General features: G+C 55.8%; 1 protein-coding gene across 4 annotated transcripts; it reads right to left on the minus strand.

Annotated features, from left to right (window-relative positions):
• Positions 1-1,828: 1,828 nt before the first annotated feature.
• NRBP1 (nuclear receptor binding protein 1) lies at positions 1,829-23,785 on the minus strand. 4 transcript variants are annotated; one of them, XM_083734064.1, is made up of 20 exons: positions 23,579-23,784; positions 23,134-23,393; positions 16,271-16,393; positions 15,900-16,001; positions 15,728-15,817; positions 15,411-15,451; positions 14,978-15,072; positions 11,192-11,215; positions 10,342-10,455; positions 7,138-7,221; positions 5,840-5,898; positions 5,381-5,479; positions 5,153-5,285; positions 3,807-3,909; positions 3,590-3,640; positions 3,296-3,431; positions 3,144-3,197; positions 2,958-3,021; positions 2,796-2,851; positions 1,829-2,705 (listed from the first exon to the last, which is right to left on the minus strand). In XM_083734064.1, exons 2-20 carry the CDS (start codon positions 23,368-23,370, stop codon positions 2,607-2,609), a joined length of 1,764 nt encoding a protein of 587 aa, XP_083590190.1. In that variant the 5' UTR covers positions 23,371-23,393; positions 23,579-23,784; the 3' UTR covers positions 1,829-2,606. The 4 variants fall into 4 exon arrangements, with proteins under 4 accessions (XP_083590190.1, XP_083590191.1, XP_083590192.1 ...); XM_083734065.1 differs by lacking the exon at positions 11,192-11,215; XM_083734066.1 differs by lacking the exon at positions 10,342-10,455.
• Between the last annotated feature and the right edge of the window lie 261 nt (positions 23,786-24,046).

The raw sequence follows: 24,046 nt of genomic DNA on the forward strand, positions 1-24,046 counted from the left end.
CGGGGACAGCCTCTCGCCTCCGGGAAGGAAGGGACCCGGGCTCTTCCCGGCTGGGTTTTTCCTTCGGCGTCCCAGTGAAGCCTCGTCCCAGCCCCGAGCGAAGGGGCGCCAGGAGAAGGGCGAGCCAAGGCCGGACGAGATGCTCTACAGATTCCCAAAGACGCCTCGGAAAAGGCTGCCTTTTGCTGCCCCCTCAGCGCATATTTGCAGAACGCAGAAGGAGCCGATTGAAATGGAAAAAGGGATCGGAAATGATACAGAATCTCTAGAGCAGCGTTTCCCAAACTGGGGTCTGCAGGTGTTTTTCGGACCACAATCCCCACCAGCTAGCGAGGATGAGAGTTGTATTTCAAAAAGATCTGGAGACCCAAGTTTGGGAAACCTGCCTAGAGAACAAAAAACTGGCAGGACCGAGAGATTAAGCTGTGGCAAAAGTAGAAGGAGCAACTGAAGTGGAAGAACCACTGAATGATAAAGCTGGGATTCTGGAAAACAAAAAGTTATAAAAGAAGAGATATCTGGATAATCTGACATCAATGGAACTAAGAAAAGGGTTCTATCTATCATTTGGAGTGATCCCAGGAGGTAAAGCTATTAAATCTCTGGCATTGTTTTTTGGAAAAGACTGGAAGCAACGCAAAATGGAAACAGAAATGGAAGAGTCAATACTAGATAAGGTGGAAAACATGGCAAATACAAAGTGGAAATTGAAGAGACAGAACTGGGTGCGGACCAATGGATATGCAGTAATGTATTAAATTATATTCACAGTGGAGCGATGCTTATATCTGCAGAGGGAAAGATTTATCATTATTTTATATAGAGTCATGGTTGGTGAAATTGTTGGACAAAGTTGATTAATGTTTGAGACAAACTCTTGCTGACATTTATCAATATCCTTAACTGGGAACCCCTTTTGGACTTTTTGTGTAAAAAGGAAAACACATCTGGGTTTGAAGACTGGAAAAATACTGGTTTATGGAAAGTAAAGTAGTTGGATGTTGTCATGAAATGAATGTTTTTAATTTTTTTTATGTAACAGACAGAATCAGAAGCCCTTTTTCTTTTGTTTTATTCTTCCCCCCTCTTATTTTTTTCTTTCTCCCCCCTTTCTGCTGTTGTATCAAAAAAGCGTTAATAAAAAAAATGTATGCAGCATTACCTTTTTCTGGCTCCTACCGAGGGAACTCCTTGCCACCAGCAGTGTCAGTCACTGTGTGGAAGAAGCTCTCTAGCCAGCAACAGCCAAAAAGGCGAGTGGAAATGTCTGAGGCCCACCAGCTGCCTGGCCAGGTTTCCAGGCCTCCTCCTCTCTGGCTTTGTGGCCTTAGCATCCAATGGGGGCTCAAAAAGTAGAGACATGCAGGACTCCAGCAGCAACTCCTCCTCTACAGGTTTTTCTCTTCTCCACACAGCAGCACACTTGCTGCCCCCCCCTTTGCTGCCGGGGCTACGAGGGGAGGATAGAATTTGACCCTCAGTGCAGAAGGGCTCATAGAGATGGAAGATCCTAAGGCTCATCTAGTCCAACCCCCTGCAATGCAGGAATCACAGCTGAAGAATCCCTGACAGATGACCATCTGACCTCCATTTAAAAACCGCAAGGGAAGAAGAGTCCACCAGGGAGGGCTCCTCCACTGCCTGCTGGGAGTCCCCCCCCCTGCCCAAGTACTTCTTTGAAGAGGCATGAGGCGCAAGCTGCTCCCTGCAGCTCTCTGTATTCAAAGGGGGCCTTGAAAGAAGAGCACCCCCTCTGCAGGCAGGAGCTGACTCCCCTTGGGCGGCTGGTCGCCTCCCCAAAGACCAGAGACAATGAGGACACTGTGGCTTATTTACAAAACAGTTTATTAAAAATAGGAACAGAAACAAACACTTGGAGCAGCCTCAGCTCTGGAGATGGGAATGGGTGCCCGTCGCTGAGCAACCGGCCCCAGCCCTGTTGGGGAGGGGGGGAGGGAGGGGAACCCAGCTCTTGGGGGGTGTCTGGCCAGCTGCTGGCTGCCTCTTGCACCTGCGACATTCATGCACTGTGCCCACCTGCCCACCCACTTTCTCCACGGCTCAGGAGGAGGTGCCTCTGCTGCACAACCCAGGGCAAGAAGGGCAGCCAAGCAAGGGGGAGAAAAGGAGCTGCCCAGAGGAGGATGAGGCTGCCAGGGAAGGGGGTGACTGTGGGGCTGGAAAGCATGTGAGAGAGGGGCAGGGGCAGGGGGAGGAGCCACCCTCACTCTTCTTCCCCCCTCCCTCCCTCCCACCCCCTTAAATAACAAGACAGACATCTCTGTGCTGTGCAAAAAAAAACCTCTGTACAATTCAAGCAAAACAAAACTCCATGCGTGAGCCGGGGGGAGAGGGAGGCCACTGGCCCCGGGGGGGAAATAATACTGACAAGGCACACAGCCCCCCTTCCCCGCCTTGCCCCCTCCCTCCTGCCCCCCCTCCCCATGGTGGCAGCGATTGTCTGCGGGGCTCCTGGCGGCTGCGGCACATGCAGGAGGCACAGCCAAGCTGGATCTGTGCAGGCGGCGGCAGCAGCAGCGGCCTGGCGGGGGGAGGGGGCCCTTTGCGGAGGCAGCACCCGGGCACTGCTGGCGTGGGGGCAGCCCTTAGGAGGAGACGGTGACAGCCGCCAGCGCTCCGTTCCGCGAGTAGAAGAACTTGCTGAAGGCCTCTTCAAGTAAACAGCTCAGCCGGCTCTGATCAGCCTGCAAGGGGCAGAGGGAAGGAGAGGCCAGTGAGAGCCCCACTCATGGGCTGAGCCCACCCACCCAGCCTGCCAGTGGGCAGGATCCTACCTCACTGATGAATCCCAGCTGGACCAGTTCGGCCGCCAGCTCCTGGATATTGTCACCTGGGAGAGGGGGAGAAGAAGAGGCAGCCAGAAGTCAGGAGGAGGAGGAGGAGGGCTTCCCCTGCCCAGCAATGCCCAGCCAGGAGGGAGGGAGGGCGGGACTTACTGGGCAGCAGGTCACAGCTCAGGTGTCGGTTCAGCTTGTCTTCCAGCCTCAGCAGCAGTGTCAACTGGGCAGAGAGAAGCCAAAGTCAGTTCCTGGCCCCTGGGCTCTGGCGCGCAGCCAACCCAGGCCCCTTCAAGTAGGGCAGCATGGTGGAAGAGACCCCCCCCAGCCCAGGTTGGTACATACATGGTGCTTCACCCCTTCCTCGACTGACTCGATGTTGCATTGCATCAGGACCACCTGCGGGAGGCAAGGGGAGGCAGTGAGTGGGGTGGGAGGCCCTGGCTGTGCCTGCTGGCCAGGCTCCAGGACCTGAGTGGAGCAGGACAGCAACTCACCTTGCGGGTTTCCACTTCCGCAGGCTCTGGTGTGGGCGTCTTGACCGATGGGGGCGCAATGGGAGACGTCACCACCTCCTGCTGCGGCTGATGAGGGCGGGGCAGGCCGAAGGCCGTGAGGGGGTAGATGCCGTTCCTAGAGGGGGAGAGGGGTCAGGCTCTGTTCCCCAGGTGGGCAGCAAAGTTGCAGGCTTTCCACTTGGTGGAAGAGAAGGGAAGGAGGCAAGGGTCCAGGCTGGTCAGCCCAGGAGAGGCTCCCTGGCACACAAGAAGGTGGTGGAAGAAAATTCTCACCTCACATCCTCCAGAAACTTGTCTAGCTCCAGGGCTGGGGACTGGGAGAAGCTGTGCGGTGGGGAAAGCACAGAGTTAGATAAAGGGGGATCTCAATGCAGAATGCAAAATCTTTGCTGCCTGCTCCCCTCCCTGGCCTCCTTGGGGAGGGGCCAGAGGGACACCCACTGCTTGCCCTCCCCCTCCCCACATTCCCAGCCCCTCAGAGAAGCCTCACATCATGCGGACACCCTCGCGGTCGGCATGGTTGATCTCGGCCAACACTGCACTCATGTCCAAGTTCTTGGTCATTTCTTCAAGGGCGTTCTCTGGGATCATGTCTGCCAGGAGGCAAAGGAGTCTTTCAGGAACGTTGCAGGGGGTTGGGCTAGATGACCCTCAGGGTCCCTTCCCCATCTACAATTCAAACATCCCCTCACCCTCTGCAAGGAAGGCAAAGGACACTCCTTGCTTCCTATAAAGGGCGGGTGGTGGGTTAACAGAGGACAGGAAGCACAGATGGTTCTCGCAGTTGATGGAAGGCAGGAGAGGGGCTGTCCAAGGGTCTGTATGGGAGTCAATTCTATGACTTGGACTAGAAATGATCTCAGCCATCAAAAGTGGCCAAATTTGCAAATTATTCAGCACAAAGGAAGGCCAAGTGGCTTGCAAAGAGCTCCCAAAAGATCTCTCCAAACTGGTTGAAAGAAGTGCAGTGGAAGTCAGAATGAAGCAAGTGGCCTCTGGGGCAGAAACACCCACACTTCCCAGATGCCCCATGGGGCCCGAACAGACGGGGTCTGGCCAATGGGAGAGGCCTTTGGGCTGCAGCGGAAAACACACTCAGTGAGTGATGGCAGGAAGAAAAAGGCCATGCCTAGTGTGTTATGAGAGCAACTGAATTTTGAGGCATTTTCGTATTGCCAACATCCTAGCACCTGTCCATAAAGGCAGGAGAGGGGCGTGGAAAAAGCCAACCAAGATACTGGGAACCTTCTCTAAAAACGGAATGTGAAAATAATTGGGCCTTTTCAGTTTAGGGAAAATGAGGAGGAGGAGGAGGAGGAGCACTAGGAAGAGAAGCAACCAGAGTGGGGTGAGGGACGAATGGATCCTAGGGGAAGTTATTTCCTCTGTGGCAACCCAAGCCCCTTTCTGAAACTGCAGGTTCTGCCAGAAAGTGGTCCAGGGACTTCCTGCCTTCAGAGTGGGGGGGGGTAGGGGCCGCCACCGCTCCCCAAGCAGAATGCAGCACCACAAGATGTAAATCACAGCACCAACTGAGGGCCAGGCTGATGCATGGAAGGAGGGGACCCACCCAGGACCATCAGTCAGAGCAGCTCAAAGGGCCCTTGGGGCTGAGAAAGCCCCAGACCCCAGCAGCCTTCCACCCTGCCCCAAAGAGCTCTCCAGGAGGACTCTAGCCATGAGCTGGGAAGGCTCAGAGGGCCAAAGGGTCAAGGACAGACCCAGCAAGGGCTGCTCTGCTCAGTGCCCGTGGCTGCTTCCACTCTCTGCCTCCGGAGGAAGGGATTAGGCCTCCCCAGCCACTTCCCTGAGCCCCCCCCCCCAGCCTCCACTCACGCTGATGGCCCACAATGCAGTGGGCTGCCAGGAGCTTCAGAGAGGGCACTTCAAAGAGGGCTTGGTGGAAGAGGAGCTCGCGGGCCGTGGGTCTCTTGCTGGGCTGCAGCTCCAGGCACTTTTGGATGAACTCCTGGAAGGAGGGAAAGGAAGGAGAAGACGTGAAGGCCGAGACTTGTGCCCGTCCCAGGAGGGAGGGAGGGAGGGAGGAGGGGAGGGGCGCCTCACCCGCTGCAAGGGATCCTCCAGCAACTGGATGGCATTGTTGATCGCTTCCTGGGGCACATAAGAGGATTCGCCATTGCCCTGGATCTCCAGCACCGCCATCTGCAGGGACAGCAGAAGCACAGCTCAGTGGGGGGCTGAGCCCCACAGTTGGCATGCTGCGATCCCGGAGGAACCAAAGGGCTCCACCAGCCGCCATCACACACAACGAGGGAGAGAAAGGGGACCGGCTCCCTCCTCTCCAAATGGGTCTCTCTCTCCTCTGTTCATGGAGTTTTCAGAAATCACAGAGACCAAATGACACCCCCTGCACGACACAAGGAGATGCACTGTGCACTCCTAACCCTGTCGAGATAAAACCAGGATGCCGAAGAAGCCGCCCCTTTCCATAAGGAATTGAGGTTGGGGGGGGAAGCAGCTATGCCCCCCAACCCTCCCTCTTCACAGCTCTCCTTGCCTTACCTCCAGCGCACACATCCCAAAGGAGTAGATATCCACCGCGGTCGTCACATGTGCAACTTCTGGAACACAAAACCAGGAATCAGGACCCCCCCTGGCTGGCTGGCAATGGCCATTCAGAGCCACTCAGTCATCAAGCTTGGGTAGTTGGGGGGTACCAGTTGTTATTGGCCCATAACCTGTTAAGACTTGGACCCACCATTTGTAGCTAATACTACGCCCCACTTTGACCAGGGCAAACAGCCGAGTATGCGCAGCTCCAGAATCCAGGAGAGTCTTCTAGCAGAGTATCAAGAGTTTTCCTGTTTTCCAGTAGCCAGCCTTTCCCAGAGCTCCCAGTTAAGAAACCTCCTTTCCCACTCAGTTCAGTTTAAAGAGCTTATTGTCTCATGGCACAAGACAAGCATAAACACCTCAGCTACACGAACCTTTAAGAGAGGCTGGTACATGAGCTAACCTACTAGAATACCATTCTTCTGGTCTTAGAAGAAGAAGAAGAAGAAGAAGAAGAAGAAGAAGAAGAAGAAGAAGAAGAGGAGTTTGGATTTGATATCCCGCCTTTCACTCCCCTTCAGGAGTCTCAAAGCGGCTAACAACCTCCTTTCCCTTCCTCCCCCACAACAAACCCTCTGTGAGGTGAGGGGGGCTGAGAGACTTCACAGAAGTGTGACTGGCCCAAGGTCACCCAGCAGCTGCATGTGGAGGAGCGGAGACACGAACCCGGTTCCCCAGATTATGTGACTGCCGCTCTTAACCACTACACCACACTGGCTGTGGTGAAATCCGCTAGCACTTGACCCTGCTAGCTCACCTTGCTGTGCCGAACCACACAGCATGTAACCGGCAGCTTCTCCACCGACACCTCGCACTGAGAAAAACTCTCCTTGGGGAAGAGCTCACACTCCTGGCAACGCTCCGGAATGCAACCTCAGCTTTAGAGCCGCCTCTGCAGCGTTTCTCAACCGTGGGTCTCCAGCTGTTGTTGAACTACAACTCCCAGTGTCCCTAGTTAGCAGGACCAGTGGTCAGGGATGATGGGAGCTGTAGTCCAACAACATGGCTGAGAACCACTGCCTTAGCGAAAGGAAGGGTGGATGAGTCATGCTCCGGGCATTTAGCCTTGGACTGGTATCTAAGCCACCCAGTGTAGCTGGTGTGCAAACTCTGAACAGAAACCAAACATGGAGGGGGGGCCTCAAGACATGGAAACTTGGTGTAATTTGGAAAATTACACCAACCCTGATGAGCCACTTCAGCCCTCCCCCCCCAACAATGAACGGCTGCTCTCCTGCCTTTCTTACCGCCATACTCCGGGGCAAAGAAGTGCAGGTTCTTCTGCTCCTCACGACACGTCTTCACATGGTTGTTGATGGTGTCTGGGGCCACTGGAAGAGGGGGGGAAACAGCAAGGAATCAGGGGCTGAGCCTCCCAAATTGCTCTCATGGGGCGGGCAGAGGGCATTCAGGCACAGCTGCTGCCACCCCAGTTCAGTCCCAGTGCAAGACAAGGGCAGGCGCAGCTCAGAAGCAAAGGGGGGGGAGGCAGGTCCACATGCTCCTCCAGATCTTCCATCTTTCCTGGGTGAGCTCCAAGCCCCAGCAGCCAAAGCAACCCCACCAGGGAAAGCAGATGAGCCCAATGGGAGCCGGGAGGTGGGGCATGGGCAAGGCAGCACTGCTGGAAGAAGAAGGCAGAGGAAGTCCTTTCTGCTGCTCCTGGGTCTCCACTGCAGAGAAGCGTCAGCTGGACCAGCACTAAGGCAGGCACAAGGGGCTGCAGACTAGGGGGGGGGGGGGATCCTGAGCAGCAGCAGCAGCTCCACAGACACCCACACTGACCCACCCACAGACACCTGAATGACAGGGAAGGGTACAGACAAGACAGTCCTCACCCCCCCCCTCTCTCTCTCACACACACACACACTGGCCGGCTCCAGGCCTTTTCCTGAAAGCCCAGCAATGGAGAGGGGGATTCCCACTTGATCAGGTTTGCACCAGCCTCTGTCTCCCCACCAAAGAGGGCTGCCTCCCCTCCACTGCTGCCCCATCCATCCACCCACCCACTCAAGAGGCGCCACCCAAGAGCAAAGATCCCAATGGCCCAGTCACCTTAGAAATGCCAAGGGGAGGGGGAAGTGGCCCTGGAGCCAAGGGTGCCACAGACCCAGGCCCCAAAGCAGGGATGGACACAGAGGGCGGGACTTGGTGGGCACCCTGAGGGTAGCAGCAGCGATGAGCAGGAGAGAGATGCTGGGCCAGAAGCCGCACCAAGCCTCCTCCTCCTTGGCACCCAAAGCCCGACACAGTACCAGCCACTTTCTAACACAACTGCTGCTGCCTTAGAAGGGAAGATGATACCAGCTATGGCCTGTGGCAAAGCACCCCTAAAATCCAGCTTGTGACCTGGTAGCCTGCACATGAGAAGGAAGCTCAGAGAAAGGCTTCATGACAGGAATGCTCAGTTCAGGCAAGCTGGAGCTCCATTAGCTGCTGCTGCTGCCACCTCCTTTGCTGCAAAGCTCTCCCGTCCTCCAAAAGTGCCCCAGACTCCCTTCTGGAAGCAGTAAACCATTATAGGACCACCTCAACGCAACTCAAATTACCAACCTAGTGGTTTCAGTGGCCAGAGGCGCCTGCTAGAAGAGCCCCAAATTCTCTCTCTCTCTCACACACACACACATCCCGCAATTCAGATGTGGTTTTAAAGGTCATTTCCCAGACACTGAAGCCAAACACTTCCTGACTGGCACCCTTTAACGTTTTCTTTACGCTTGGATCACTGCCAGGAAGGCAAGATTCATGTTCTCTGCTTTCGATGTTCAAGACCGACTTCAGCTTAAAATGGTGCTTTTCACCCTAGCAGACAGAATGGACCTTCCCCTCTCAGCCACTGCCCCAGCCTCCCACCTGCTGGTTTTTTATATATAATTGTCTTTTACTTAAAACTTCGCTCCAAAGCTCCACAAAACCACTCCCCAGTCCTGCTGCTTCCCCTGTCCCCCCAGGGATCCCCAAAGCCAAATCTCCCACTCCACTTCTGACCCATGGAACGATATCCTGGCCTCTCCTTCTTGGGTTTCCACCAGGTGTTAGAACTGTGGTGTCTGTAAGGGGTTTGGACTTCCTGGTTAGTTTTAATTTCAGCCTCTACACAGGGGGCCAGACATGTACACAAGGGTTTGGACCAGGGGTCTGCAAACTTTTTCTGCAGGGGGCTGGTCCACTGTCCCTCAGACCTTGTGGGGGCTGGACTATATTTGGAGGAGGGGAATGAACGAATTCCTATGCCCCACAAATAACCCAGAGATGCATTTTAAATAAAAGGATGCATTCTACTCATGTAAAAACATGCTGATTCCTGCACTGTCTGCGGGCTGGATTGAGAAGGCTATTGGGCCAGATCCGGCCCCCGAACCTTAGTTTGCCTACCCATGGTTTGGACGCTCCCAGTTTCTCAACCAGAAAAAGCTCAGGCACACTTGTCCTGACCAGAATAAATGCAAGGTACCTAAATTTTTATTTCAGAAATATGCCACCAAATATAATTGTATGTGCTAATCCCATCTGTCTGCAGAGTTTCTGTACACAGAATTCTAGTCACAGAAAGGTGTTTTTATCCCTCATGCCCAAAATGGGAAACTTGCTGAAAGGCTTCCTTCTGCTGGGTGGGGGGGGGGGGGACATGCTTTTCAGGAACAAAGTCTGGCATTCAAGTTGCAGCACCTGCGGTTGAGGCTCTCAGGCAGGCAGGCAGGCAAATGAAGCGAGGCGGAGCTGCTGGCATCAGGCAAGAGAGACAAGGCCACGCGGCTCTCGACTCGGAAGAGGGCAGCTTCTGTCCTTCCTCTTGCGGAGAATGGCAGGGCCTTCAGCTTCCTGGAGTGCTGGGCTCACTTTTGCCCAGGCAAGCCTTTGCCAACACAGCTGGCAGCTATCTTCCTGCTGCCCACCGTCTTTGGGATCCAGCTCAAAGCACTTCACTTTCTTAAAGCAGTCAAATAAGCTTGGGCTTCCCTTCCCTGAAAGTGTTCTCTCTCTGTGGCAGATGAAGACCCAGCCCCCTACCACCACCTTGGCTCCTCCGGAAAGTGTCTTCTGGGGAAGGCTGGCCCACCAGGAATGGGGGTGGGGGTGGGGGGCGCAATGCATAGCAGGTGCCCCCAGCCCCAAAGAGGTCCCTCCGGTGTAGCTGCTGTGTCTTTGCCAGACTTAGTGCTTCAAGTGTCCAAATCAAATGCACTGTTCAGTGGTACGCCCAGGAAGCAAGCGGGCTTGTTTTGCAGACTTCCTTCATCCCCAGCCCATGAAAACCTCGCCAAGATACACAGCCACGCCCGAGACTCACTGAGCACACCACCCAAACTCACCCACCCCAGAGACTGGGGCCCTGAGAAAAGCTGAGCTCTGCTCCTGGCCCAGGCTCCCTTCCACAGAAGACATGCCACCTGCATGCAGCCCAAGCAGTGTCAGCGCCCTGGCCGCCCTCCTCCTCTTCCTCGCGTTACCTGCCGCCTCTGCGCCACGAGCGCCACCTCTCCTCTCGGCCCTGCTCCCGTCCAGCTTCCACCTGCTCCGCTCCACTGAGCTCGCCTGGACCAAGGTGCCCAAGGATTTCTTGCCTGCCCAAAGCGAAGGGCTCTTTCAGTCCTTGGCCATGCCGGGGGGGGGGGGAGGACACCCCAGGGCCCCCGTCTCACCGCCCGCAGGGCACAGCTCATCTTGCGCCAGGCATTGGCCTTCTCCGCCAGCCCTGTGTCTTCTCCTGGCTGGCAGTGGAAGCAAGAGAAGGCCCTTCCCAAGGCAGACCTCCCTACCACTAAGGCAGGAGACACAGGCAGCTCCCCAAAGGCTCCCCCCGCAAAAGAGGGGGCGGCAGCAGAGCAGCTGCAGGGCCTGAGCACTTCCAAGGCTCCGCCAGGGTCTCCCAGGCACCTCCAGGCCCCTGCGCAGGCGACACCAGGCACACAGCTCCCAGGAGTCAGGCTCCACCACAAGCGTCCGACCCATTGCCAAGCAGCCGGCCGCAGGGAGCTGGAGGAGGAGGCAGCGAAGCCACAAGCAAACAGCAAGCAGGACCCCCCCCCCCCCGGCTGCAAGGGCGGCAGCAGCTTCTCCACAGGCACAAGCAGCCCAGGACACATGCAGGAGGCAGCCATGCAGCAGAAAGGCAGCCCCCCCACCCCCCACAAGGAGCCCCAACAGGTGGCAGGACTGGGGTGGAGCTACATAGAGCCCAGGTGCCAGCCTTCACCGGGAGGAAAACGAGCGTCATATATGCCAATATACAAAGTGATGCTCTCATATCTATATCTCTATAGATAGATGCTCCATCACAGAGCAGAGAGATTTGCTCACCATTAGCAAAAATCCTATGAAAGACTGTTGGCAAGAGAGAGAGAAAGAGGCAGCCCATAAAAGCAGGAAGTAAAACCAGACATGGCGGGTGCCGAGGGGTCACCTCAGCAGCCACAGCGCCCACGGCCACCACAACCGGGCAGGGAGAGGCAGTCCTTGCCTACCCAGCCACAGCGGAAGGTGATGGAGGGTGGGGGGCTCCTGGGACAAGGCCCTTCCCTGCTCCTGCCAGGACAGAGCTCAGCCCCCAAGAAGCTGCCCATTGGCCACCCCCAGCAGGGCATCAGGAAAAGGCGCTGACCAGGCCAGCACGGCCAGGAGCTGCTTCTGGCTCAGCCAGCACTTGGGCCCAGGAGCAGACCAGAGACTCCCTGCCAAGGGAGTGGGGTGGGCAAGGGGAGGGCTTCTCTTGAAGTCCCTCCCCAGGGCATGCGATTTAGTAGTACAGGATCCTTGCTGCCTTCCCATCTCCCTTACCCCCAGGTCAGCTCCAAGCACACACACACACACCCCGATTTCCAGTGGGTCATGGGGAAACAGAGGCCTGAAGTCCTCTCTCCAAGGCAACTCCTCTTCCACAGCTGCCAGAGGAAGGCAGGCCATGAGTGCCTGGCGACCCCCAGCCAAGCCAAGCCAGGAGGCCTCTCCAGTCCAGGAGCCCAGCAGCCTCCCCTCTTTTCATTAGCCCCCCTGACCTCCCCCCCCCCAGCTTCAGGGCCTCCTCTGCACACCTCACAGGCAGCCTCAGGTGGGGCTGAGCAGTGGGAACCTCCTGGACAAAACTGCCAGCCACCGGGGCTGCAAGAAGCTCCCCCCACCCCTGAATCATCAATGGGGCTGGGAGGGGAGATGGAGGGAAGAGAAAACAGGCAGGGAAAGAGGCAGAAAAGGGCTCTGGGTTTTTCCAAAGATTTTTTGGCTTTGGGGGGTGGGAATCTTAACAGATTTTGAGGGGAGGCATGAAGGGAGAGAGAAATGTCTCTGAAGAAGGTGCATGCGGAGGACAGAGGGGGGATCCTAAGGTCAGGGTTCAGGTGCAGGGACCACGACCACAACCAAGCCTCCATCCACTTGCTCCCAGACTTAGGGCAGGAGGTGGCAAAGCCAGGCAGAGCCTCCCAAGCAGCACTGCAGGCCCTGAAGCTCTTCCCAGCCCAAGGGAAGGGGAAATGGCGGGGCAAAGTACTGGTCCACCTCCTGATTTCCTCCCCAGCTTCAGCTGACCAAACCCATAAGACAACCACCCGTTCAATTCCCCACTAAGTACAAAAATGGCTCATCAAGAGGTTGTGGGAAGGTGGCAGCCAGGAAGCCAGAGGTGGCGAGTGGAAGGAGAAGGAAGGTCTCCCTCTGCCGTCTGTGCCCAGCCCAGCGTGCCAATGCCCAGGTGCAGGGGGGACCCAAAGGAGCCACCCAGTTCTGTGGGGACTGAGGCAAGACCTGCCCCAGTAGAGGATGGGGCAGGCGGAGGCCTCCGAGTTTGCTTCTGGGCCAGATCCACACAGCAGGTGCCAGTCACACCACAGCCACGCTTCCTTCTCTTCCCTCTTCTCAAAGGAGCCTCGGAGGGGAGAGCCAAGGACATTTGCTGGCCTCCCACACCAGCTACTAAGATCCCGACAGACAATGGCAGAGCAGGGCTCCAGCCCCTGCACCCATCCACCCAAGGGCGCTGCTGACAGGCGCAAATGGTGCCGTGGAGCTTTCCTAAATCACAGCACTGCTGCCCCTTGCCATGTCCCGGGGAGCAAGAGAGTTTGAAGAGCAGGTGCCTCACCCCCTTGACTCAGCTGCTTCAGGAACACCAGTGGGACGAGCTCCGCCAGAGATGTCAGGCAGAAGCGGCATTCAAGCGGTCCCTGTGTGGAGGCAGGCTGGAAGCTTTACCATGATCCGGAGCCACAGGGCAGGTGGCAGCCTGGTCCTCCTGCATCTTGGCCCAACTGCAGAGCCCCCTCTCTTGTGCCCGGGGGGGGGGGGATTCTGAGCACTGTGCAAGGTTGCCAGCTGCCACCGCCCTGGAGTTCCCCAATCCCAAGAGTGGCTCTTCCAGCCTGAGTGGGTTCCCTGTCCAAGCAGCTCAGGGGCCTCATCCATGCTCTCTTTCACCCACAAAGCATGCCAGGAAAGTCTCTTCTCTTGGAAGCAGTGAGGGTTTCTTCCACTAGAGATGGCCAGAAGATGTCACTGGCCCATAGCTCCTTATGGGTGCTCTTGTCTGGATGAAATTTCGTAGACCCAAACTTGTACAAAGCAAAAAAGAGGATGGTAGTATTGTGAGCTCTTTGCCCTGTGGTGGTCTTTGCAATTCTTGAAAACTTGAACACACATTATTTTCATGAAAGGGGGGGGGGGCTCTGCTCAAAACTTGGCCAAGACTCCAGAAGGTTCTGAAGTCTGTTCTACACTGGAGCAGAATCCTGAGACGAGTGGCTCCAAGCGATGGCCCTGCAGGCGCAGCAGCAGCAGGGAAGACTGGGCATCCCTTGGCACCTTGGCATCCCCACAAAACTCTCTGCCCACCACTCAGCCAAAGGCATTCCAAGCGCAGAGCAAGCAGGCCGGTCAATCTTGCAGTTTGCGTCAGAAGAGTCTTTGTTCCACCAGGAGGGCTGGTCTTCCTCAGCCTTGGCAAAAGCATCACTGGAGGAAGGTCTCTGGGCCCCTCCCTGCCTCGCAACATGTGGAACTCACTGTGACAAGGGGAGGGACATGAGTCTAGGCGGAACCCTCGCAGGGAAACCAGGGAGGCCACCTTTGTTTATTTTAGAAAGGTCTATGCTGCCCTTCAGCAAAAATTCCCAGGGGACAGGCCCTTCAAAGTCCAGAAGAGAATCTCCACCCTCAGAGGCAGTTTACCAGGCAAGGCCTCTGCACTCAGCCGGGTGACATTTTGGCTGCCCCTGAACTGCAGGCACCTTTGAAGGGCTTTGTTCTCAAAGGAGTTTTAGGACTTGAAACCACAGAGGCCAGCAGTCCATTGCCATGCACCACACACACACACTGCCCCCCAACACTTGCATCCCTTGGCAGCTCTACACTGTGATGAGTTTCCTACCAATTTAACCACCACAGGTCTCTCCTAGTGCCCAGGAAATTGCAGTTGCCAGCCAAGCCCCAGCCCTTGTCTTCTGCCAGGAAAGTCAACCTAACTGCCCTTGGCAACAAGAGGGTTCTGGCTAGTCTGTCCCAGGAGCTCTCAAGAGAATCCGGAAATTTCCCAGAAGTGGGAGAGCCCCAGAAAAAGCCCAAGGGGAACTCTCCCATTTCCTCCTCAGAGCTCTTGGGGGCTAGGGATATCCAAAAGGTAGCTCGGCAAAGCACTCCAGCTGCCCTTCCCTTTCCTCAAAGACCCGGCTGGCTGCCTGTCCAAGCGCCCGGCTGGCAGGGAAGCAGCAAAAAGAGGAAGGAGGGTTTCTCCCTGAGAGAACAAAGGCCCCCTGGAAGCAGTTTCCTGCCCCATGCCCTGGAGGGACGCAGGCACCCATGGTCTGGGCAGCCTATCCAGGCACAGAGCATGGGGTGGGAGGAAGCTGGGGGCCGGGAAGCCTGAGAAGGTGGTGGCAGCAGCAGCGGCAGTGGCAGCAGCGGCAGCGGCAGCTGCTTAGGGCCACACATGTCCAGGTGGCAGAGTTCTCCAGGAGGTTTCCAGAAGTCAGCAATGAAGGCTACAGAGAGAGGCACCAGCTGAGGCTCAGACTCCCAGGTGAGCAGGGCAGCAGGAGCTCCTTCCCTTTCCAGTGACTCTTTACATCACTGGCTTGCGGCTCCGGAGGAGAGGCTTACCTGACCCGATCTTGATCAGCCCATTGTGCTGGATGAAGATGGTGTCACAAGTCAAGTTTCCGTGAATGATGGGAGGATCGCAGGAGTGAAGGTAACTGGAATGGCAACACAAGGAATGGTGGGCCCAAGAGGCTGGCACCAGCACTCACCGCCCCCAACAAAAGGCCACTTTCACAGGGGCAAAACCAAGGCCTTGTGCCTGAGGCTGCCAGGGACTCCCCAAGAGAGCAACAGCCATCACTCTCTTACCTTCAGTCAGCTTGAGAAGGAGGGGAGGCAGGCAGGCCGGCCGGCTGGCAAAGCGGCAAGCCAAGTCCTGCCACAACTGCTAGAGGGAGCCAGAAGCAACCGCTCTCCACCCTGGCCTCGGAAGAACCAAAGGGAGCATGAGCAGCCAGGCTCCCAAAGCCTTTGAGGGAATCAGAGCATGTACCTGAGAGCAGACAGGATCTGGGTGCACCAGCGCTTCCAGGCCTAAAGACAGATAAAAGGAAGAGGCTCTAAGCAACACCCACAACAGGTAGCTTGACTGCAACAGGCAAATACTTTCCTTATTTCCTTGCTTCCTTCCATGCCACTCAGAAGGAACAGGCCAGACACTTCCTGGTTCCTCCCCAGCCTCCTGTCCTTCTGGGGCTCTGGGTTGGCCAAAGGAAGCTGCTTCTCTGTGCTCAAAGGCAGGACGGCCCCAGCAGGAGGCCTGGGACCCAGGAGCAGAGGGAGGAGGGAGGAGAAAGAAGTGAGGGTCACCTTTTCATTCATGGTCTTGTGGTTCTTCTTTGTCTTCTTCAGAAACTGCTTCAGGCTGCCAGAGGACATGTACTCAGTGATGAAGATCACCTGGGAAGGAGAAGGAAGTCACCAACTGCCGCTGCTTCTCCACAAGCCCATCAGGAAGACGTTGGGGGGGCACCCCACTTACCCTGGCCTTGTTCTCCTTCACATCTGCCCAGTACTTGTGGAACTTCACAATGTTCAGGTGTTCTAGCTGGATCAGGTTGTCAAAGACAGCTTTGACCTTCTCCTGGAGGGACAAAGCAGAGGAATGCCAGACCCCAGGAAGAGGAGAGCCCTTGGCTTACCCCAGCCTCACAGCCGTGGAGAGACGGATGCAGCGCTGGGAGAGAACCCCCAAGGGCTGGCCAGGCAGCAGCCAGCCCCCCCCCCCCCCCCGGGAGGCTAGCCAGTCTTCCCACAGGGTTCTGCACTGCTGGGATTTATGCCGCTGCCTCCCGGGCATCCTGAGCATGATGCCCACCTGCTCCCCATCCTTCCCATCCCAGGCTCACCAACCTCCTGAAGCTTGAAATTCTTGCGCTCCGAGAATTGGACCTCATTCCAAACCACTTCCACCCCTTCTTCTGTGTCCATTGCCAGGTAAGCACTGTCAATCCCAGGAACATTGCGCTGATTCACCTGCATGGAGAGGGGAACAATAAAAGCAGTGATTCAGGGAGCTGTGGAGACGAGGTGCTGGTGCCTGCAGAGACCCCCACGCCTGAGTCAGGAAACTCCTGAGGACGGGAGCAGCCCAGAAAGATTTGCTCCAAGACCTCTTGCGGGCAAGTCAGTCTTGCTGCTCTGAAAATCGCAGCAGAGATTCATGTCACAAAGAGTCAAAAAGCTCTCGTGCCCTAAATGACAGTAGCTGAGAAAGTCGGTCCTGGAACCAACTGGAGGGGGATGGAAGCTTTATCCTGAGTGATGCTGCCCAGGATCTGGGGCAGGATCTCAATCTCATGGACATTTATCATTTTCCAGACATGACTAGAAGGTTGCCAAGTCAGCCGAAGACAGTTTTAAAGGGGGAAACCTAAAAATGTGGGGATCAGTTAAGAACTGAGACGATGAAGTTTCCCCAAGGTGCTCAGTGGCTATTTAACACCATGATGACAGAAGCTCAGCTAGAATGTAGACCACTGATTAGGAAATGCCCTCCCAGTCCAGCAGAGAGATTTAATGACAGAGGGTGCATTCATTCAGAGAAGAGAAATATTGCCCAAAGCAGAATAGAAAGGAGTAAGGACTCTGGAAAATAAAAAAGTGAATGGCATAATGCTAAAGGGGGTTCCTGCATTGCAAGGAGTTGGACTAAATGACCCCTGGGGTCCCTTCCAACACTACAGTTCTATGATTCTACAAAAACCATGGCTGACTAAATATCCAGACCAAGATAATCAGGGTCTGGAAGCAAAGCCTTATGAGGAATGGTTGAGGGAACTGGGTATGTTTACCTTGGAAAGAGGAGACTGAGAGGAGAGACGAAAGCCATATTCAGCTATCTGAAGGGCTGTCACGTGGAAGAGGGAAGGAGCTTGTTTTCTCCTGCTCTGGAGGGAAGGACTTGAAGCAGTGGGTTCAAGTTTCAAGAAAGGAGATGCCAACTAAACACCAGGAAGAGCTTTCTGACAGGAGAGATGGGTCTTGTGCTCAGGCCCTGCTTGCAGGGTCCCCATAGGATGGGGGTTGTTGTTTTATTTTATTTTTATTACTTTATTTCATTTCATTTCATTATTTATATGCCACTCATCTGACTGGGTTGCCCACTCTGGCCGGCTCTCAACAGAATATTAAAAACACAATAAAACATCAAACAGTAAAAGCTTCCCTGACATCCTATTCCATATCAAAGATTTATGTTCCAACACTAGAATACAGGAAAAGACTTTTGGTACTCTTCACAATATGCTTGGAATTTCACCACCATGAGCAATTATGGGTCATTTATGGAGACTGCCTCCCTCATCACTGACTCTCTGGAGGAAATTAAAAACATTCCTGCTTCCCCAAGCATTTGATGGCTGAAATGCTGTTCCTGAAATCCCTGTTGGGGAGGGAATTCTTTTAATTGTTTTAAATTAAATTAAATGATATTGCTATTGATGTGTTTGCCACCCTGGGCAACTTTGAGAGAAAGAGTGGGATGTAAGTTGAATTGATGCCAATGCTGATGATAAAATAATGGCAAAAACCTGGAAAATTCAGAATAATTTTAAACAGTACTGAGCCCAGTGCAGATCCTTGGGGACCACAAAGCCTGCAAGGCCTCAATTAACCATAACGCTGATAACAAGCCCCTCCCATGGGTCCCCGGTTGTGATTTCATGATGCCAGAGGTTTTGTCTCCCTGCAACACTTAAAAAAAAACACCTACCAAGTTACGATACTATGATAACAAAACGTTTGTGGGCACTTGTTCCCCCAGAGGGTTGGGCCAATATGGCCCTCCAGCCAAAAAAGGTAGATCTACACATCTGAAGAGAAACAAGTCAAGAAGACGGGAAGCCAAGACTTTGTGGAAGTCATTCCTCTTGTTCTTCTGGCCTGAACAATTCACCCTGCAAGAATTTCCCCCAGCTATGCTAGGACAGATCTTTGGCTGAAAGGTCTACAATGCCCACAGATCCCTTGAAAGGCGGGCTTCCCTCTGCTGGCTCCCCCTGCCCCTTCTGATGAGCCTGCCTGCCTGCCTGCCGTCTCCCCTGTCCCCGTGGCGTGGGAGAAACAGGCAAAAGCAGCCATGGCAAGAGCCAGAGGCCTCAGGCCCCCATGCTGGTCCCTTCCCCAAGCAGAGGAGAGGCAAGGGAGCAGGAATGGGCCAGGAGTCCTCCTCCTCCTCCTCTTGCCCCCTCCTCTGCAGAAGGCAGAACTGCCTCTGGCTGCCAGGGGGTGGGGGCGCCCCAAGGCTTGGCTGGACCCACACCTGGAACAAGCTGGGCCTGGCCGGTGGCTTGCCTAATACTCCTTCTTCTATAGCCAGTGTGCAGAAAGGCACCTGCCCCTCTGGCTGCCTCCGCAGCCTGGAGCCTTGCGCAGAGAGCGTTTCCCTGGGTGGGCTTTCCCCATCCATCACCAGAGTGACGCAGTGGCAGGAGAGACACCTCCTTCCTGATGTTGCAGAAGAGGGCAGGAATCTTTCCTCTGGTCCTTCCACTCAGGAGGCCAGAGCCCCTCCTGCCTGTGGGGCCCATGTTGCCTCCTTTTCAGGCCTGCTTCCCTTGCCCCTGCCCAGCCAGCCAGCCTGGCTTCCTCCCCGCCCCAGCTTGCAACAGAAATGACGCAGCAGCCTGCCTTGCATCAGGGCCACATTCCTCCCCAGGGCCCAGCCCTCTTCTGGGGCACAGCCACTTCCTCCGTCCTCACCAGGTCAAGCCACAGTGAGTCAGCCAAAGTGAGTTGACACAGAATAGGAAAGGGCTGGTAGGCAGGCTCCTCACCATCTGCCCAGAGATGTCTAGCAACACCCCCCCCCCCAGCCCAGCCAAGGAGGGAGGGGCAGAGGAACAATGAATGAGAACAGCTGCAAGAAGAGGGAGGGCCAAACTGCAGCCAAGCAAAAAAGGCCCCCAGACTCAGGGCTGCTGGCAGGCAGATCTATTGGGGGAAAGGGAGGGGAGGAGGACAACCCAAGCCCATGGCCAAGGGAGCTCCCAGGCCGCTTTGCACCCCAAAAAGGCTCATCAGACAAGGCTTCCAGGAGAGTCTGCCCAGAATTCCTTCCCACCTTGTCCTCCCTCCAAGGTGCCTCTTCTCCTGACACACACACTTCCCCCACCGAAGGCCAATCTCAAAGTCACACCCCTTGAAAGCCAAACAAGGCCTCCTGTGTTGGTCTCAGCCTCTCAAACTGCTCGCCCCGCTCTTCGCTTCCAGCTTTGGGACCAACTCTGACAGAGGCCAAAGAGGAGTCTTTCTGGAGATGCCCCTGGTCACATTTTAGTGTAAAAGGCCTGGCCATTTTGAACTGCTCCCGGGGAGGGGAGGCTTTTCCATCAAAGGCTCCAGACCACAAGACAGCCAGGATAGCCCCAGGAATGCCCCGTGCAAAGCGGGCATGGCAGCTGCCCCCCAAGACCAGCAGTCAGTCAGCCTTGACTGGTCAAACCAGTCATCATCCTGCCACTCTCAGCCTCAGCCAGCTGGCACAAAAAGATGAACTGTGCGCTCAACCTCCTCCCAAGACCCCCCCTCTTCCAAAGGACCCCCCCCCCCTTCCAAAGGACGATTCAGCCTCTGGGTGAGCAACAAGTCCCTTCCAAGCAAGGCACATCTTCTGGCACCCAGGGGCCTGGGGAGAGAACCCTTTCCTGGAACATGAGCCAAGGAAGCAGGAGGCAGCCGTAGCTTTCAAGCCTTTTAATTCCTGAAAGGGCACGGAAGCCGAGTGTGGAACCACATCCTGAAACTGCAAAGCCCCTTTGCACCCACAAGTCAGGGCTCCCAAAGCTTCTAGATGCATCTGGTGCCATTTCTACTAAAGCCATCACCCAAACAGGAGTTTCCGGTATGTTCTGGCATTGCTCTGGTTAGGGAAAGGACAGCTCAGAGGCAACCTATGGAAATGGGATAAAGTCCCGCAAGACAACAGTGCCATGTTCCTTGAAGAGAGAAGTACTGGATGGGTGGCTGGAATTAAATGCACACACACTGAGCACCACCTGGCCGTACCCAGCTTCAGGGGAAGAGAGAAAAGAGCTCTGTATAAGGTAAAGGTAGAGGAACCCTGGATGGTTAAGTCCAGTCAAAGGTGACTATGGGGTGCGGCACTCACCTCTGCTTTCAGGCTGAGGGAACCGGCCTTTGTCCACAGACAGCTTTCCAGGTCATGTGGCCAGCAGGACCAAACCGCTTCTGGTGCAATGGGACACCATGACGGAAACCAGAGCACACCAAAACGCCATTTACCTTCCCACTACAGCCGTACCTATTTATTTACTTGTGTGGTACGCCTTTGAACCGCTAGGTTGGCAGGAGCTGGGACAAAGAGACAGGAGCTCACCCCGCCGCACGGATTTCAACTGCCAACTTCTGATCGGCGAGCCCAAGAGGCTCAGTGGTTTAGACCACAGCTGTGTACAAGGCTGTCTTAGAACATTGGTCAGGAAGTTGAGGGACTGCAGAATATAGCATCAGAATTGTTAAATGGGATGATGAATGGAGAATATCACCAGGAGCTACGTACGTACAAATCCTGGTTCTAATCTGAGCACATTTGAAGGTGTTGCTTTTAGCTTATAAATGTTCTAACAGTTTTGAACCATGACACCTACAGCAGGGCTGGGGAACCCGTGGCCTTCCAGGTGTTGTGGGATGGATGGCAGGAGGGGAGAGTTCCACAATACCTGGAGAGCAACTCCCCGTCCCTTAACCTGGCTGGCTGGCACTAAGGGGAGTTGTAGCCCCTAATCTTTCCTACATAAACCTGCCTGACCAGTAGGTTGAGTCTCAGAGCCACCACTTCTCTCAGAATTCTTTTTCCCAGAAAGGATTGCCTGCGGTAGTCTTTATTCTCGCTTTGGCGCCAGGTGAAAACTTGGATTGGCCCAGACCTTGAAATTCTGTTTATTTTAAGCTCTAGCTTGAGTTTCAGCTGGCCAGATCTGAAGCTGCTAATTTTTATTGAGCTCTTTTATTCATAAGCAACTCTGATCTAGATCTGTACGTAATGCTGAGATCGGCATTCAGTTTCTAATACCAAATACTGAATGCTTCCTTATGCACTTACATTCATAATCTTACGTAAGATTTACTTGTTGTGTCACTTGCCCATCTCTACTGTAGTTATATCCCACCTGGGGGAAAAGCCCACAGCCACCTTGAAAGAAAGCAGGAGAACGCTGAACTGGGTATAAAATAAAGGATGATGCATCAATAAAGAACACAGGCTGAAAGAGAAGACAGACTCAACTCCAGAGACACTTCATCTGCCAACAGCCTGACACGCCCTCCCCAAGAAGCAGCACAAACATGAAGCAGGAAAGGAACCTTGGACAAAAGACTCTTATAAAATTCCAATATTTTGTCACCTGCTAAAAATATTGATTTGGTAGTTATAATTTTTATGGTGTTTTAATTATTTCACCCTACACTGCTATGATATGATTATGAACTGGTGGTTTATGAATATTCTTACCAATCAACCAATATTATCAGAGCTGGAATGGACCCTGAAGGCCATCTTGCGCAACCCCCTGCCCACTGCATCCCTGAAGGAAGGTGGTCCAGGTGCCTCCAGCCCACCCAACCCCACGGCACCTCTGCTCCACTGCCAAGCAGCTCCTCCACTTGGGAACTTTTCTACTAACGGTGAAATAAAAACCTGTTCCCCTCCTGCAGTTCCCATGCATTGCTTCTTGTCCTGCCCTCCAGAGCAACAGAGCAGGGGTCTGCTCCATCTCCTGCCTAACAGAAGATCACCACCACCATCCCTTTATCCCCTAAGCATATGCAGCTCTTTCCACTGCCCCCCCCCCGTAATGCTCGTAACACCACCAACTATGTTCTACCTCCCTCCCACTGGGGCATCTGGTTGGCCCTGGGGGGGGGGGGGGGACAGGATGCTGGACTGGATGAGCTGCTGGTTTCCTCCAGGTCCTTTTATGATGATCAGTTAAGACACCTAGATCCTCTCTATGTTCAGCAGTAAATTTCATAAATCACTCAGAAGCCATGATATATAAATCAACAATAATACCATCCTTTCTTTGTGCTACAAACACAGATGCCCGACTTAGAGAATCAAAGAGCAGAGTCCTACCTTGCAAGAAACTGCTCTGCACCCCTGCAAGTCCACAACTACTGAAAACCTGGGAAGCAAGGAGACCCAAGGCAAAGAGCAATAGAATCGTGGAGTGGGAAGGGACCCTGAGGGTCATCTAGTCCAACCCCTACAATGCAGGAATCTCAACTAAAACACCCCTGACAGGTGGCCATCCGAGCTCTGCTTAAGAGCCTCCAAGGAAGGAGAGTCCACCGCCTCTCTCCCAAAGAGGGAAGGGTCCACTGCCCTGTCAAACAGCAGCTGAACAGCAAAATGGGATGCTGGGCAAGGAGCAGGTCTCCAGCTCAGCTCCCAGCATCTCCCGGGAGGGCTGGGAAAGATCCCTGTCCTTGAAGCTTCAGGGAGCCCAACTGGGGACAGCAGCCCGGCCAGGCCCGACAGCTGCGCCTCCCGGGTTCCCGTTTCTGCGGCTCCCTGAAGCCGACGGGGCAACGGCAGCAGCCTCGGTGGGCTGCCCCGGGGCCGCTTCTTCCTCGCGGGGCCTTTCCGGGGCCCGCCCCACCCCCGGGGCGCCCGGAGGGCCTGGGCAGCTTCCGGAGCCGCGCTGGGGAGGCTCCCGGGGAGAAGATCCGCGTCGCTGCCGCCGCGCTCTCACCTCCTCGCGGCGCTTCTGCCACCTCCCGCACGGCGACTCCTCCAGGATCTCCGACTCGTCCTCGCTCTCCTCCTCCTCTTCCTCCTCCTGCGCCGCCGCCGAGGCCGCCAGCGGGGGGGACAGCGAGGTCATCCCGGGCCCCGCCGCCGCCTCGGCCTTCGGGTCGGAGCCGCCTCCGCCGCCGCCTCCTCCTCCTCCGCTGTTGTGTCCGGCCTGCTTGGCTTCGCCTTCGGACATCGCCGGGAACCGAGAGGGGCCACCTGCACCGGAGGGGCGGGAGGGAAATGAGGCGCCGCTCGGGAGCCGGAGGGGCGGGGCCAGGCCTGCGCGGGGCGGGGCCTCGGCGGCCCCTTGGCAACCGGGGAGGGGCGGGAGTAGGGCGGGCCCCCCTCCCGGGGCCTGACGGCGGCGCCCCCCGCCCCCTCCGCCCCCCCGGCCCACTCACCGGGCGCGGGCCGGTCTCCAGCGAGGGCCAACGGGCAGCAGACGGAGCCGCGCGCCGCCTCACGCGCTGCGGACGGAGCGACGCCAGCCGAGGCGGGCCGGGACCCGACGTCGACCAATGAACGGGCAGGCCGAGCCCCGGAGCGCCTTCGGATTGGCCGCGGCCGCGGGACTGGCTCCGCCTCGCGCCTCTCGGCCTGCGACCTGTCCGTCTGACGGGACGTCGACGCTGACGGGGAGGGCGGGTCCTCGGCGGGCCGCGGAGCGGAGTGCGCGTGCGCCCGCAGTGGGGGCGGGGCAGGGAGCGCGCGTGCGCAGTGCGGACACCCCGGAAGAGCGTCCGGCCCGTCGGCTTCCGCGGGAGGCGCCCGCGGGCCGCTCAGGGCGGGGCGGGATGAGGCCTTTACCTGTCCATCCCACTGCGGAAACGGGCTTGGAGGGCTCCTGTTAAGCTGCAGCGGCGCAGGAA

Source organism: Podarcis gaigeae (assembly GCF_964106915.1).
Source record: "Podarcis gaigeae genome assembly, chromosome: 3".
Classification (NCBI taxonomy): Eukaryota; Metazoa; Chordata; class Lepidosauria; order Squamata; family Lacertidae; genus Podarcis; species Podarcis gaigeae.

What these genes read in the sequence shown, in the direction of transcription:
- NRBP1 (XM_083734064.1), bottom strand. Translation starts at nt 23,370, where the DNA reads ATGTCCGAAGGCGAAGCCAAGCAGGCCGGACACAACAGCGGAGGAGGA. An exon ending in GGCAGAAGCGCCGCGAGGAG is followed by an intron (nt 16,394 to 23,133) that starts GTGAGAGCGCGG and finishes CTCTCCATGCAG; the next exon opens with GTGAATCAGCGCAATGTTCC. An exon ending in AAGTTTCTGGAGGATGTGAG is followed by an intron (nt 3,432 to 3,589) that starts GTGAGAATTTTC and finishes CTCCCCCTCTAG; the next exon opens with GAACGGCATCTACCCCCTCA.